This window comes from Bidens hawaiensis, unplaced genomic scaffold (genome assembly GCF_021521415.1).
Source record: "Bidens hawaiensis isolate Kalapana, Puna unplaced genomic scaffold, B.hawaiensis_p1.1 tig00051294_1, whole genome shotgun sequence".
Taxonomy (NCBI): Eukaryota; Viridiplantae; Streptophyta; class Magnoliopsida; order Asterales; family Asteraceae; genus Bidens; species Bidens hawaiensis.
The window spans coordinates 45,016-60,819 of NW_027499183.1; the positions used below are offsets into that span (position 1 = coordinate 45,016).

At 36.0% G+C, this 15,804-nt stretch overlaps 3 protein-coding genes across 3 annotated transcripts; 2 read left to right on the forward strand and 1 right to left on the reverse strand.

Moving 5' to 3' along the window:
- Positions 1-6,205: 6,205 nt before the first annotated feature.
- On the forward strand, positions 6,206-8,238 carry LOC143598940 (RPM1 interacting protein 13-like). Its single transcript, XM_077077023.1, has 3 exons — positions 6,206-6,576; positions 7,225-7,311; positions 7,965-8,238. The coding sequence occupies exons 1-3, from the start codon at positions 6,310-6,312 to the stop codon at positions 8,094-8,096; spliced, it is 486 nt and encodes a 161-aa protein (XP_076933138.1). The 5' UTR covers positions 6,206-6,309; the 3' UTR covers positions 8,097-8,238.
- A 1,281-nt stretch (positions 8,239-9,519) lies between these two features.
- Positions 9,520-11,796, forward strand: LOC143598941 (nascent polypeptide-associated complex subunit alpha-like protein 2). Its single transcript, XM_077077024.1, has 4 exons — positions 9,520-9,611; positions 9,681-9,792; positions 10,947-11,065; positions 11,285-11,796. Exons 1-4 carry the CDS (start codon positions 9,564-9,566, stop codon positions 11,633-11,635), a joined length of 630 nt encoding a protein of 209 aa, XP_076933139.1. The 5' UTR covers positions 9,520-9,563; the 3' UTR covers positions 11,636-11,796.
- Positions 11,797-12,552: 756 nt separating this feature from the next.
- On the reverse strand, positions 12,553-14,211 carry LOC143598942 (peroxidase 5-like). Its single transcript, XM_077077025.1, has 4 exons — positions 13,990-14,211; positions 13,728-13,919; positions 13,035-13,197; positions 12,553-12,962 (listed from the first exon to the last, which is right to left on the reverse strand). The coding sequence occupies exons 1-4, from the start codon at positions 14,209-14,211 to the stop codon at positions 12,553-12,555; spliced, it is 987 nt and encodes a 328-aa protein (XP_076933140.1).
- Positions 14,212-15,804: the final 1,593 nt, after the last annotated feature.

Below are 15,804 nucleotides of genomic sequence, written 5' to 3' on the forward strand. Positions count from 1 at the left end.
AGTAAATAATAATTGTGTGTGCAGTTAAAGTACTACATGTCTTTAGTGAAAAGTTAGCGAGAACCACCGTGTCTACATGGTAGTGGTGTGGCATAACGTTTTTTTTTTTACTTTTTAGTAAATCACTACACATTGTGTTGTACAAAGTCTTTAAAGTTTGCCGGACCATTGATAGCGGTAGCCACCAGTTTATATTTCTCTAATTGTTTGAATTAGTCAATACCGACGTTCTGTTTTTCTTTGTTTGCTTATGTATAGTGTTTGAATCGAATGCATTGATTTGTGTATACCATATGTATTCAAATTTTGAAGGCATAAATACTTTTCTAGAATACTTCATACCTTTTTTGAATAACATATGGTTTAGTTTGGATTTTGAAACATATGTTTTTTTAGCAGTATATTATTAGGACCATGTGTAGTGGCCTAGTGGACATCATGGAGGAAACACCACCTCCGGGGCGTTATGTAACACTTTGAGCTTCAAATCATCTTTCATCGCTTTGTACAAAACGTCTCAAAACTTTTGATGGTGGGACTATTTGCAAGTGGGCCAATAGAGAAAAGGGAGGGGGCGCTTCCACCTCCCTCCACTACGCACAATCTAACAGCATAAACTAGCAAGAAACTAATCCGTAACTAAGAGTGTTTCTTACGTTGTTATAGAAGTAGTCACCTATGTAATAAATGATTGAAACTATTGTGTGTTCTTTCTATTGGTTTGAGATGACAAATAGTTACTTCACACCATTGAACTTGAACTTTACTTTTATATCACTTTTTTTTATTGTATAGGTTTTTTTTTTTTTTTTTTTTTTTATAAAGATTCCATTCCAATATGTAGAAACATAGATATTACATCAACATAGCAGGTAGGCGGGCAACAAGCTGCGCCGCCACCCCTTTCTAAATTGCAAACCCTAACCTGCTAAAGACATACCCCTGCCCATTTGGAGTCGACACATTGCTATGCACAACCTGTTGGACCCTGGTTAGAAAACGGATAGCTTCCGGTGCCAAGGAGCCAAATGTATCAAAAGCCAGAGGGACAAAAACATGTTGGTTCTCTTCGCAGGCTTTAGCATGTTTCTCCACCTTCTTCGTTTCAGCCCTTTTCATTGCTTGCCCAGCTACAAACCCATTATCCCTCAAACCAGCTAAGGAAGATACTCCTGTGAGGTCAACACAAGCGTGTTTTCCCCCGGCCCAACCAAAGACGAGCAAATCTGCCGGTCGTAGAGTGGATCTCCCTTCCGTGGGGTCTGTAAGGAAGTTTACAGGGGCTTCCTTTTTAGCTGATATCCCAGCTCGCCTTAAGATGTCCCAAAGAACGTCCCGCACCCGATCATGTCGGTATTTGAACCCAGGCATCTCCTTGCATTGAACCGCATGCTCTCCGAATTTATCCAGGCAAGCCTTACGGCAGATCGGACATGTTTCGTCTTCTGGGTACATTGGGACCATCAAACGGTACTTAAGAATTGCCCTATACTCGACCGCAGACATGCTTTGACCCAAGCCATCAATCGGGATGACGGTCAGAAAATCTTGGGCATGAGGACCTTGTAAGCATTCAATAACCGCCTTCTGTCGGGGGGACAATCCAAAAACTTCTCCCAGGCTCTGAGCGATTTTTCCAAAAAGGGCATTCGCCAAAGTTTTTTGAGGCTTTGGTGGGGCGGTGTCCATATTAGAGAAACCGCCAATGTCAAAGTCTGGGAGAGCCATTTAGGCGTTCCAGGGTCTGCACGTAGTCTGGGTCCAGGTCGACAACTCCACTATTCCTTAAGATGTGATTCTGTAGCTTCCAAGACTGAGCCTTCGACGCTACAAAAGCGTAAACCCCAACATCATGAGCCGAAAGAAGGCCTAAACCCCCTAAGCGCATCGGTAAAGATGCAAGTCGCCACTGAAGATCACCAAAGAACGGGCCTCCACATACAACTATGTCTTCGATGGCTTTATATCACTCTTTACTTGCATTCCCACTTATTCACACAAATTGAGTAATCATGTAAAGAATATATCATTGATTTCACATATAAGTGAGGGTTAAGTATAAACAACCGAGAAGTTCAGTAGGTGAAATGAAATAAAGAGTTCAAAGATAAATCTTAAGAGTTTAAATTGAATGGTTAATTTGTTGTTACTTGTTAGGATATAACTACTATAGTTAAAGAGAGATAATTTATTAATTATGTGCATGTGTATTATTAAGAATTTGAGTTGGAGTAGGAAACGTGTTAATGGTAGTAACAAAGATGCACGGTCATTGTTTTTTTGTGCGATTTTATTCTTTATATAAATAATGAAAAGAGACGAACAAGTTGTTCAAATATCTCGTGTTTTGTTGTTCAAATAGACGAGCTGCTTCCAACCTCATGCTATGAGTATATTGATATCACGTATGCTTTAAATTGATTAATTTCTTGTCATTGTTCTATCGCTCATAAGGACTTTGTACAGTTTTGTAGTGTTTTGTCTTGTCTTGAATCATGCTTTATTTATTTATATATTTTTTAAACAAAGACTCACAAACCTATCTACTTTATACTTCTAAATTACACCAAAAGAATAATCTATCTTGTGACGGAATTTGATTTTTCGAAAGTTTGTCTTGCATAAATGGTTTGGCTAAAGAACAATATTTATTCGCAATTCAAAATCACAAATCAATTAAGATCATTCTTTATAATTGAAATATAAATTAACACCCCCATAGATTTCAATGTTAATTATAAAATATCCTCTCACATAGTGATGGCTATAACACAATTTCACATAAAATTCTCATAATGTTTCAACCTTGGTCAAAAATCAACAAGAACACGTGTAATTAAATAGTTGATTTAGTTACATAACATTATTCAATCCTAACTTTGCAACTATTGTTTGATTTTCTCAAAAGGATTCCACATTAAATCAGTTTTGACTTTTGTTGACCCAAACTAAAACCGGTTCCAACCCGAACTGGTGTGAGAAAAAGCCGAAAATGCACACCTTTAACTAAGCCTAGGTGTTAGTTTCGAGCTTTTGATTTCTGCTAGAAATCTTCTTCCTCTTGGTTCACGCGTTTTACACACATAACACACAGTTACATCCTAAATTATCTTTCATTAGCCTAAACCAGCATTGTAAAGAAGAACATTATGTAAGTTTGAACAAAAGAGAAGAATAGTCTCTTAACTCCACTTATTTGGATGCTAGTCAAATTTGTACAAGCACTAGATGCTAAATGAAAATTATTATTACTATACAAAGAAAGACATCCCACAGTTTTAAATATCAAGTACTTTGTCCGATATTTTAGAGGTGTTAAGACCCAAATCGCGTTTCAAATGTGAGAAATTGAAAGACAGTTAGGGCAAGTGTAGTGGGGCTACAAAATGGAGGTTTTGGGGCGAAAATGGGCTACATCGGCCCCGGGCTACAAATGGGCGATTTGTGGTGAGGGGGGGGGGGGTGGAAGCAGATGTTGCTCATTCTTCCTTTTCTTTTATTATTATTATTATTATTATTATGTGTCTTATATATATATATATACACACAAACGCATATATATAGGGGCTACAACACCATTATAACCTAAAAACAAAACCTACAATTTGCTTATTGGGCACCAGAAGACGTAAAACGCCTATTTTGTAGCCTCTTCACTACACATAGCCGAAGATTGAAAGACGTGTGACAAATGAAAGTATAGACAGCGAAAAAAGTAGTGAATAAAGGAAAATTCTGAATGCATGTAAAAATGGTAAGAATGAGTGGCGTAAAAGGCTTTACAGTGAAAGAGGGTGACATGACATTCCAAGTTGCATGTGTTGCTATAGTGTTTCGTAAATGTACAAAATATAAAAAAAATCCTAGTACGAAAATGACATGCGGTTTTGTGGACAACCTTCACAATAGTGGGCCGATTATGATTCGGGTCACACTAGCGGCCCAACACAGTGAAATAATAAGAAGGTAGAATTAGAGGCGCACGAATCGGGTTTTTCAAATATCCGGGTTCGGGTACGACTGGCTATTGAAAAATCAGGTATTGGTAATAACCGGGCCGGGTTCGGGTCTGAGTATTGTCTCTAAAAACATACCATGATCATCGGGTTCGGACCGGGTATAGAACCAGGTATTATAAAACCTGGTATTTGAATGCCCTCTTTTCGGGTATTGAAAAAAAATCATATCTTCAGGTTTTTTGGGCTTTTTTACCGGGATTTTTTCGGGCATAGATTGGATTTTTTAAAAGGTTGCACTATTTAGGGTATTTTTCGGGTATTGGAAAAACCTAGTTCCAGGTATGGAACTGGTTCGGGTTTTCGGGTATTACCGGGTACAAATCGAATCCAGTTCGGGTTTTAGTACCGAAATGCATACCATATACGGGTAGGGTCATGTACGGGTTCGGGTATTAAAAACCCGGTTCCAAGTTTTATTTCGGATTCGGTTCCAGTTTCGAGGTTTTTTTTTTGCACCTCTAGGTAGAATGTTGTATCCTGGTTAGTTTAAAGTTTAAACCCAATGTAAAAAACTTTGTCTTTATCCACTCACCTAGAAATAGTGGATTAGTTACATTATGGTATAGTGTAAGTACCTCAAATGTGAACTACAAGCCCAATAATCATAAGGAGAAAAAACTCATATGAACGTTTGCCAAATGTACAACAAACCAAGACACATTTTGACAACCCACAAATGACCGTTCAATAGTACAAGTTCGTGAATATTATCGTTAAATTTGGTGTTTGAGATCCGGTTTTCGAATATAAATAGCTATTTTTTACCTTATAATCTCTGACCCAAATGTTGAATGATGACAACCTTTAGAATTTCGAGTTATACGTGATCCATGATAAGATGGAAAAGTTTACGATTCAAGAGATTTGTTCCTTTCTAGCACTTCGACAACCATGCTTGACAAGCATGTGGACGTCGTTGCCTCACCACTGCATCCACACCAGTGTGCGACGATATCTCCTTTCCAAACACAACCCTGTGATGGCGAGGCGATGCCCATATCACATATCCTTATATGGAGTTTTAAGAACCAACTACTTACGTATCCAAAGTTTATCATTCCATAAGTTGTTAGTATTACCACTTAACCAAATCTTTTCAATATTTTCAAAATTAAACATGCTTAAAATGAGAAACTAAATTTTTCCAAACTAATATAAACATACTATAATAAACAAACATAAAAATCTTTTTTCTAAAATGAAATGCTCAATTCACAAAGCATTATTAGTCTTAATATTATTTAAACGTTTCATATTTTTTTTCACCTTCGGAACGATGAATTTCTTGTCTGTTAGACCAATGTTTTAAAAACCAGTATTTTACTCGTACCGGATTTAATTTAAAAATGGTACAACCGGTTGAACCGGAATATACTGGGAGGTTCAACCGGGTTGAATAATTTACCTTGTAATTCCATATAAATACAATTTCAACTCAAAAAATAACCCATAATTACATTAATAAACATCACACTTGTACCAAATATCACACATGAACAATGGTCGAGCCAGATAGAAAGTTTGTATTTTTTATATGAAATTAGTCAATTACAAAAGATGTAAATGAACCAACATTTGACTTGCATGATAAAAAGTTGGTTGATTAACGAATCGTTGTTTACCATGTTTACTCGTTTCAATATTATCCCTCTATGTTGAAAGTAACTTTTTAAAAATATGGGTCACAAAAATTATCAAAAATCTCCTAGATTTAAAACCAGTTTGCCGGTTTAAATCGGTATTTTTAAAAAATCCGACGGTACGATGTTCTAGCAAACTGCCCAATAATATCGGGCTCTAAATACCGGTTACCTTACGAAAATCCGGTTCAACCGGCCATTACGCGCCGGTTTTTAAAACATTGTGTTAGACTACTACACTCCCCAAACTGGAGAGTATGTTTGTCCCACTCGTATCAAACTATGCTGTCTTAACCGTACTCACGCTAACTTCAGCGTCTGGCTTCGGCGTTTCTCCGGAAAACCATACCGTTGACTACCCCTAACAATATTCTGTCGGCATAAGAGCCGAACTCTCAAACGAAACATACGGTGAAACAAAAACCTTATTTCAAAATTAAACATGCTTAAAATGAGAAACCAATATTTTCCAAAATGATATTATTCCATTATTTCAACAAAGCCCAATTTCACTAGGCCCAATTTATTATCATTATAATAATATTATTTAAAACGTTTCATCTGGTTTTCAAATTTGAAGCCGTTATTATTATTATTACTCACTCTATTCACAAATCTTTTGCTTAGGGTTTCAATCAATTAATCAATCAATGGCAGATTCAATTCAAGTACTCTCAACACCCAAACGCAAACGCAAAACCCCACCAATTCAATGCTTATCTGATACTGATATTGATGACGATTCGCCGGTACGACCCATATTCTGTTTAAAACGTAAGTCCGCCATTAAAGAGTTTGACGACAAAGAAGACTGTTTCATTCTTGATTTCAACCCAGAAGAAGAAGATACGTTGAAATGTGATCTGGGTTTGCAAGATTCTTCGCCGGATATTTGTATGGTGGCTGAAAAGGGTCAGGTGAGATTTATATGTAAAGTTTTAAGGGTGGCAAACGGGTCAGGTCGGGTCGGTTGAAACGGGTCATGGGTTAATTAAAAAAGGGTTGTTTTGGTTCGGGCTGGAACGGGTTAGGGTCAATGGGTTTGGGTTGGATTGGATTTCGGGTCGGTTGAAAGGGTCATGGGTCGAAATGGGTTAGCGTCGGAATGGGTTAATTAAAAAAGGGTTGTTGTGGTTCGGGTTGGAACGGGTCAGGGTCAATGGGTTCGGGTTGGAATGGGTTTCGGGCCGGTTGAAACGGGTCGTGGGTGGAAATGGGTTAGTGTCGGAATGGGTTAAATAAAAAAGGGTTTTTTTGGTTCGGGTGGGAAAAGGGTCAGGGTCAATGGGTTCGGGTCGGAACGGGTTTCGGTTCGTGTCGGTTGAAACGGGTCATAGGTCGAATTGGGTTAGCGTCAGAATGGGTTAATTAAAAAACGGTTGTTTTGGTTCAACCTGTTTCGGGTTGGTTGAAACGGGTTTCGGGTATTTTTTTTTAGATGAGGACAACGGAGGAAACATTTTAGTTTTTTTTTTGTTTTTGATTTATAAGTTGAGTTATTATTTATATTACAAACTTTTGCTAGCGGGTTTAGGGTTTGAAATGTGGGGTTTGTGTGGGCACAGGTGGCGTGTAGAGATTACCCTCATTCGAGGCATTTGTGCGTGAAGAATCCGTTTGAGAAGACGTCACATGAGAGTTACTGTAAATTGGTAATTTGGTATTTTTTTAGTTTTGATTGAAATGTGTCGGGTTTAGGCGGTGTTGTGGAACTCGCTAGTCGAGCGGTGGGGAATATGATATGTGTTTTTTCAAAATTATTTGTATATAGGGTGGGTTTCGTTATAAATATATCAAACATGAGAAGGATACTAATAACTAAAGTAATTATGCTAACGCTAGAGTTTATAAAGTATAGTAAACTAGTAAATACTCTAATGTTAATATAATTACTCTAGTTATTTGTGCGTTTCTCATGTTAAGTTAAGAGCTATTTGTATTTGATCCTAACACTATATATAGTTTTTCAAACTTATTAATTATACTGGATTAATAAGTTTAGTTTTTCAAATACTTAAAAGGATTTGTACCATATTTTGTTCGATTTTAACCGAAGTATGACCGATTCTGACTGAAATTTAACCAGTCGACTTTTGTCAAAGTTGGCTGAAATCAGTCAGATTTTGATCAAAACAAGCCAAAAATGGATCAAAATCTAAGTATTATTAATCCAATCTGATTAAGAAGTTTGTAAAATTACAAATAAATTTTGAAAACTTTCGTGTATAGTTAGTTAGTACCCCACCGCTTAGTTGCTAGTCGGTACCCTACCGCTTGACTAATGTTACTGATTGTTTGATTGCAGTGCTACTGTTTTGTGTGTGATGTTGCTGCACCTTGCAAGTCATGGTCCGGGTATGCTGGCCATTGTCATGCTATAGACAATGAAGGTTGGAAGGCTGCTAGGAAGTCGTTGCGAAAGGGTAGAACAAATTGAAGAACAAATGACACTGGCTTTTTTTATCATACTTATGTTCTTGTTTTGTGTTTATATGCTCTTAGTTACCCGGCCAAATCTCGGTGGCCCGGTTTTGGATAGTGAAAAAGTGATTAAAAGGTTTATGCAAGGTTTACTTGTGGGCAGTGTTTTTTTATCTTTGTGATCAACTAAATGAATGATGGTTAAGTAAGATTATTAAAGATAAGAAAATGAGCTTCTTTTGTCTTCAAAAGTGTATAAATAGTCTCTTGTTTAGCGGGTCACAAGTATTGGAACTTTTCCTCTCACGTATTAAGCAAACCCAAACACCTTTTTAACATAAGGAGGCGAAAATAAAGAATCCCAAACACCCCCTTAAATGTGATGGAATCTGCTTCTCTTTTGTTTCTTTTGGTCTTCATAACTCACAATTTTTTATGTCTAATGTGACTTGAAGCATGATACGAACACGTGACGAAAATAATAAAGTTTAAAGGTTATGTAGCTAAAGCCGTTTTATGTATGGACCGTGTTTGATTGACTTGTCTAACTCGATTAATAAACATATCATAGCCTCATCCATCCAACAATTTTATGGTTTAATTCTGAAGTTTTAACTAGTATCCAACAAATCTCTTATTAACCATTTGATGATCATTTGGATCAGGCCTACATTAAGGACCAAAAACCCACCAAGCAATGAACCTAAAGAAGTAAAGAGTAAAGCTGATTTACTCTATGGCACGTGATTTACCTCTCTCATGTTGTTCGTGACCGTGAGATCAATCAGTGTGGTTACCCAAATGTTACGTACGCCATTTTTAAAGAGTAAGCCCCGCATCTCTCATATCACATTTTTTCTACTCAAATTTAAGACTTTTAAGTCATGTAAATAATATTTAGCTATGAAAATACCTGCCATATAATAAAAAAAACACAAACACTTATAGATGGGCCCTTTATTGACCAACACATTTTTAAAAGTGATCAACACAATTATAAATATAAAAGTCATAAAAAAACATTTTAACAAACATTAAAACCCATAAACAAACACATAATCGAACATTAATGAACAAGGCATCTTTTCATATTCGCTCATTTAGTCAATCGAACAAATTCTTGTTCATGTTCTCCTACGAAACTAATGAACTTCCCGCCGAACAGTTTACTAACAATTCCCCGATCGTTCCGTTCATTTACAATGCCACACACTAAGCCTCTTAGGAATGCTTTTGTCACTTTGTGTAGTGAACTTTTAACAAACTATAAACACTTAACAACCAACCAATCTCTTAAACCATCTGATGACAATTTGGGCCAGGCCCACACTCAAGCCCAATACTCAAAAGCCCAATAGCCACAAAACCCTAAAGAGCAAAACCCGCATCTCTATATCACATTATCACCTCACACCATTTCGTTTCTATCCAAGATTATTATTATCCACACTCATCCTCTACACTCCAACACCATCAATTAAAGATGCCAGGACCAGTTGTTGAAGAAATTGAATCAGAGAAGCAAACCCTGGTAATTTCAAGATTCAAGATTCAATTTTTATGAATAAAGATTTAATTTTTATGATTGTTTTGGTTGCAGGAAGAGGTTCAAGTGGCTGAAGGAGTGGTTGAGGATGTTAAGGAAGAAGATGACCACAATGAAGATGATGATTCTGATGATGATGAGGATGATAAGGAAGATGGTGCTCAAGGTAGTAGTTTTTATTATTATTATTATTATTATTATTATTATTATTATTATTATTATTATTATTATTATTATTAGTTAGGGTTTTATTAAATTCACGTTTGTGGTGTGTTTGGATTTGAGATTTGGAAAGGAGTTATGTCCAAACTCAATTATATGTTATTTTGGATGTTTAGATTTTTATGATTAATTAAAGTTGCATCTAAATACCATTGGATTCATTTTAGTTTTTTGGAATTTTTAATTAATTGATTAAATTTGCAATATGTTGGTTCTTAAGGTAGTTTGTTTAGTTAACCTTGTTTTAGGGTTTTGTAGAGGGGTGTAAACGAGCCGAGCCGAGCCCAAGCTTTACTTGGCTCGAGCTTGAATCTTTTTGAACTTTATATAAAGCTCAAGGTCGGCTTGTTTACTATGCATAAATTCATTTTTATATGCTTATAATTATTGTTATGTTAATTTTTTAATTTTAATTTTGTTTATAACATACTATTTATTTTTTATTTATTTTATCATTATATATATTAATTGTTAACAGTTGAAGCTAAATATATATTTTAAAAATTATTTTAATGACATACTTGTTTAGCTCAGGCTTGTTTAATCTCTGCTTGATCAAGCATTTTCGCAAGCTGATCTCGAGTAGCTTGTGAGCCTCTTGGCTCGTTTGCACCTCTAGTTTTTTGTATTTCCTTTTGTTGTTTGCATGAAAGTTTTTGGATTTTGATTTGTAACTTATTAATATTTTCAAATAGTTTCTAATGTTATTTTTGGATATTAAAGATTTTATAGCTAGTTTTAAACTCTCATCCAGTTTTCAATAGCACCTTTGATTTATGTCTGTAGTATTGAATTTTCAAGTAATTGATGTTAGTTGTAATATTTTATCCCTTTTTTGATGTTCTTTATTTTATAACCAATTCTGAATCCAACATCCAAACATTATTTTATTTATTTCAAGTGTTTTGAATCTTCAGTTAATTGATAAAAGTTGTAATCTTTTTATCGTGTTTTGATGTTCTTTATTTGATACTCAATTTTAAATCCCACATTCAAATACCATTGGATTCATTTTTTATGTCTTGAATCTTCTTGTTTAAAGTTTTGATATTTTATTTCATTTTTGTTTTCTTTATTACTAATTGAAATAATATCCAGGTGGAAGCGAGAGTTCCAAGCAAAGCAGGAGTGAGAAGAAGAGCCGAAAGGCGATGTTGAAACTCGGAATGAAACCAATTCTTGGTGTTAGCAGGGTCACCATCAAAAGAGCCAAGAATGTAATATTCTTTAAATTTTATTTTATTAATAATAATTTATAATTATCAATTTTTGGTTTGAAACAATGCAGATCATGTTTATTCTTTGATTTTTATATTAATAATAATAATAGTAAATTTTTGGTTTGAAACAACGCAGATCAAGTTTATTCTTTGAATTTTATTTTAATAATAATAATAATAATAATAATAATAAATTTTTGGTTTGAAACAACGCAGATCATGTTTTTCATCTCGAAGCCTGACGTATTCAAAAGCCCAAACTCAGAAACCTACGTCATATTCGGTGAAGCAAAGATCGAGGACCTGAGCTCACAGCTGCAGACTCAAGCTGCTCAACAGTTCAGAATGCCCGACATGGGTTCGGTTATGAACAAGCCCGAGATTTCAGCTGCAGCAGCCGCAGCCCAGGCTGATGAGGAAGAAGAGGAGGTTGACGAGGCGGGAGTGGAGCCACGTGACATTGATCTTGTGATGACTCAAGCCGGTGTGACTAGGCCCAAGGCGGTCAAGGCTCTCAAGGCTCACAGCGGTGACATTGTTAGCGCGATCATGGAGCTCACCAATTAGGTAGAGAATGTTTTGATTTGTGGTTTTTGAATGAGTTTGGTTATTATTGTTATTCAGTATTTTAATTGGAAGATTATATTATTAAAACTTCTAGCTATTTGATCTGAATTGTTATTGTTATGTGTTTTGCTTTTTTAATGTAAGCAAGTTTTGTTTTTGCACCTACTATGAAAGACTTGATTAATCTAAGGATTAGATGATAAAGTCTATTACTTTTTTAGTTTTTATGTTTCTTAACTTTTGACCCGATAGGATTTTAGACGTTTTGGTTATAATATTTAAATACTGTTCAAGAATCTTGAATTTTTATAAGGCTGAAAACGAACTGAACGTTTTTGTTTTTGTTATTGTTTCTGTTTGTTGGTTTAATAAATGAACGAACATGAACAAGGAAGTCTGTTTGATTAATCAAATGCACAAAATATTCCGTTTCATTGAGTAGTGTTCGTGAACGTTCGTTTGTTTATGTTTGTTTAAATAGTTACAAGTTTTTAACTTGATTTATGCTTTGGCTGGTTATGTGTTATGTTTTGGGTTAAAATTGTTTTTTATTTTCAAGTTTTTTTTAAGTTTATTTGTGTTCATTATTCATTAATGTGGGTTGTGTTTTGTCTCTGTGTTATCGTGTATTTGTTTAAGAAATTAACGAACACAAATGAACATGAACTTCATTTTTTTATCGAAAGAACGCCAACAAAAAACATCATTCGGTATGTGTTCGTGAACTGTTTATTGTCTGGTAAATTTATAACGAGTGAGCACGAACAAGGTTTCATTTAGTTTCGTTCGTTTACAGCACTGGTTTTTATGCACATAATCCAACATTTTCTTGATTATTCTGCAAATTTATTTTGCACTTAAAAGGAAAATTATAGTTTATTATCATAATTCACACAATCGGCCTCTTGGTCTTTCTTTTATTTATTTATCACTCGACAGTTTAACCGAATCTCGCCTTGTTCACCCGTAATAACACCGATCTTTCCCATCTTCACCATTGCATCCGCAAACTTACTCTTCCATCCCAACGGGTTCATAGCATGTTCGTGCACTTGGTTTGCAGTCGACGTGCTCGTGAGTAGCGAATGGTCGGATGTGAATAATCCTCTATTATTCAACACATCAACATAATAAGCCGTGTCACTTACGGTTGGTGAACTCGGGTTCATGGGTACCACCAAATTCGCATTACTGTTTTTCGGACATTCTTGTTTTAACTTGCTAGCGTATAACGGGTTCAAACTCGGGTCGGTGTTTACTGTAGAGTTAAAGTTGTATAGCCTGCTTGTAAAGGATGTACAATGTGATCGGCCGATAGTATGCGCGCCTGTAATAAATATGTGATATTAGCCATTAGGGAGTGTGTCGAAACGGGCTGAGGTTAAGGTTGATGTCTTACCGGATAGAGTAACCATTTCTTCTTGGGACAACCCGTGGGTTGAAAATGATTGAGTGAGTTGGGCTAGGTTAGATGTTGCGGGTGGCAATGCTTGCGTGTCGGATACTTGTGATACTCTACCGTCTCTTCTCCCAGAAGGGACATCATACCCGAGCCCGCCAGTCTGCAATAACATTTATAAGTATGATTAGGGGTGTGCATGAGTCGGTTTTGGGATCGACCGAACTCAAAACCAAAATCCCAGTAAACCCGTTGTTAAGCTTTGGATTTTGGTTTTATTATGGGTTCGGTTTTCTCGGTTTTACCAATTGGGCTTGAAAGTTGTGGGCTGGAAAATGGCCCAAAATAGTGAATTTGAGCTATTAACTAATTAGTTTTTAAAATCACTTAATTGGTTTTTCGGTTCAATTTGGTTTTTTCAGTTATTTTGTTGATAGCAAAACCGTAATCGCGCTAAATTTTTTTATAAAAAAAAAACTTTTGAATTGTGTTACATTTTTTATTCAGTTAATAAATCATGTTTCAGTGATCGCTCGGTTATTTCAGTTTCATGCACGTTATTTTGGCTCGGTTGAGACCAAAAGTGCCGTATTGGTTTTGTTATTGGATCAAATTGTGGAACCGGGCCTACCGGCCTAGGTCTAAAGTTTTCAGGGCCGGGCTTTCGGGCCATGAAGTTTTCATTTTCCTTACTATTTGGAAGCTATCTCTAGCCGCGAATGCAATTATATCAGCACACGAAACAATCCCGGGACATAATGCTTCAAGTCTAGCTTTTGCATTATCAATAACATTAAACCCACGTAGGCTCGGGTTATTTGCGGGTGAATCCTTCTCCGCTTGGTTTGAAGGAGTCGAATCTATCAACACCGATCCATCACAACCCTGTCAACAATAAAATAATTTGTATCAGGCCGTTTTAACTTGTTACACAACGTGCTCAAACCAGACTTACCCTCACAAAACAATCGTGAAAATGCATTCTCACGAGGCCCGCAGCAAGGCCCTTGTCTTGCAAGTAGGCTTTACTCACTTCCTCTTTGACGATATACTCAGCCGCAGAGCATGAGCCCGAATAGAACCCGATTTGAAGTTGGGCTTCTGAGTGAATAAAATATTCTAATGAAACCAATATTATTATTATTGTAAATATATGTGACAATATTATGAAACTCATGTTTAGTATGATAGACTAATGGTAATGAGTTTTGAGCTTATTTATAATGCAATATTAGTGTTATTGTAATATTTGTTTTAAGAGCATGCAATAATGCATCAGCAAAATGCTTAAATGATGGGCTTTGACTTGGTCAACATGCATATAATCAGGAAAACTGGGTCAGGGCCTATGAATTTTGAATATTGTAGAGGTTGAGATTTAGTAGTAGTAGATAGTGTCTTGTAATTGATTGAATGTGACATTTTGCATTAAATCCAAGAGAAGTTGTTAGCCATGAGATTGACATTGTGTCTAACCTAAGGCGGCTAACGAATGCGTTGGATAACATGTCAAAATGGGTCCGGGTCAACCATGTTTGGATCAAAACAAGTTTGACCAACATGTGTTGAAATGAGTCGTTTCAATGGAAAAAGTACTGAAACGGGTTCGCTAGTGGTGACAGGTGTAGGTGGCAGTAGGTGGTGCTTATAGTGGGCCTAAATTATATGTTAGGTCAATTTGGGCCCACCATAAGAACCACCTCCTTGTGTATCGTCATCGATGTGTTACCGCCATCTACACCCGTCACCACTAGCTGGAAAAAAGGCTGGTGAACCTATTTTAGTACTTTTGCACTGAAACGACTCATTTCAACACAAGTTCATTTTGGTCAAAAACTTGTTTTGATCCAAACTCATTTTTATAATTTAAATGAATCCAAATGAGCCGACTTTTCGGTTAAAACCTTTCAACTAGTAATAACTCGCGTTTGACAAATCTCATCACAAGAAAATTTTCAACCGCATGATTGTCATGTAAATCGAACAAGAAATACACGAGGAAGAAATAACAATGGGTTTGTCGGTCCCACTTACCACGCAAGAACTAGCTTACGAAGATCTACACAACAACGTTAACGGTGGCTAAACTCCAAAAATCGGCGACGAAGATCTCTCTTACAAACGCAAATCACTATTTTTTTAATGATTTCAAAACTAAAAATTACCGTTTTTTCATCCGGTTTCAACTGATTAAAACCAACCCGTTTTGACCCAAAATCTGGTTTAATTATACACCTCTACATTGGGCCGGACCGGTTCGAGATCCTCTATATTAGAGTTGAAGGGTAGAAGACAAAGATGGGTCAGCATGTCACCATATTAAGTGTCAGTTTACATAGATTCATGTCACTTCGCATTTTTATACATTATCAGCTTATGTTATTGCCTTCACCTGGACACCTTCAAACATGTTTTTGTTTGCTTCAAATTGAAACATCACTTGTGCACATGTATTCTCTACTTTCAAATCATCTAATAACTATTACTACTAAACAAAAATTGATTCCATTAGTAATCACCAAATAGTTAAAAAAATAACTTTTTTACATCCATCACATGATTGACTTAGTTGCATTAATAACAATCATCTTTCACATTGATCTTCGGTAACCCATTGGCGATTACTGACGAATCACTGACTGATTTCAAGGATTAGGTTTCAGATAAGATTTCATTCAAGGCTTTTCAGACGTGTCCCTGAGTTTATTATATACGTGACAGATGTGCCATCGATGACACGTCAGAAATCTTAATGGTGCGATTTTGGATG

Excerpts from the sequence above, each read along its gene's own strand:
- LOC143598940 (XM_077077023.1), top strand. The coding sequence starts at position 6,310 with ATGGCAGATTCAATTCAAGTACTCTCAACACCCAAACGCAAACGCAAA. Across the intron at positions 6,577-7,224 it reads TGGTGGCTGAAAAGGGTCAG|GTGGCGTGTAGAGATTACCC; the intron begins GTGAGATTTATA and ends GTGTGGGCACAG. Across the intron at positions 7,312-7,964 it reads ATGAGAGTTACTGTAAATTG|TGCTACTGTTTTGTGTGTGA; the intron begins GTAATTTGGTAT and ends GTTTGATTGCAG.
- LOC143598941 (XM_077077024.1), top strand. The coding sequence starts at position 9,564 with ATGCCAGGACCAGTTGTTGAAGAAATTGAATCAGAGAAGCAAACCCTG. Across the intron at positions 9,612-9,680 it reads AATCAGAGAAGCAAACCCTG|GAAGAGGTTCAAGTGGCTGA; the intron begins GTAATTTCAAGA and ends TTTTGGTTGCAG. Across the intron at positions 11,066-11,284 it reads CCATCAAAAGAGCCAAGAAT|ATCATGTTTTTCATCTCGAA; the intron begins GTAATATTCTTT and ends GAAACAACGCAG.
- LOC143598942 (XM_077077025.1), bottom strand. The coding sequence starts at position 14,211 with ATGAGTTTCATAATATTGTCACATATATTTACAATAATAATAATATTG. Across the intron at positions 13,198-13,727 it reads CTAGAGATAGCTTCCAAATA|ACTGGCGGGCTCGGGTATGA; the intron begins GTAAGGAAAATG and ends ATGTTATTGCAG. Across the intron at positions 12,963-13,034 it reads AGAAATGGTTACTCTATCCG|GCGCGCATACTATCGGCCGA; the intron begins GTAAGACATCAA and ends TATTTATTACAG.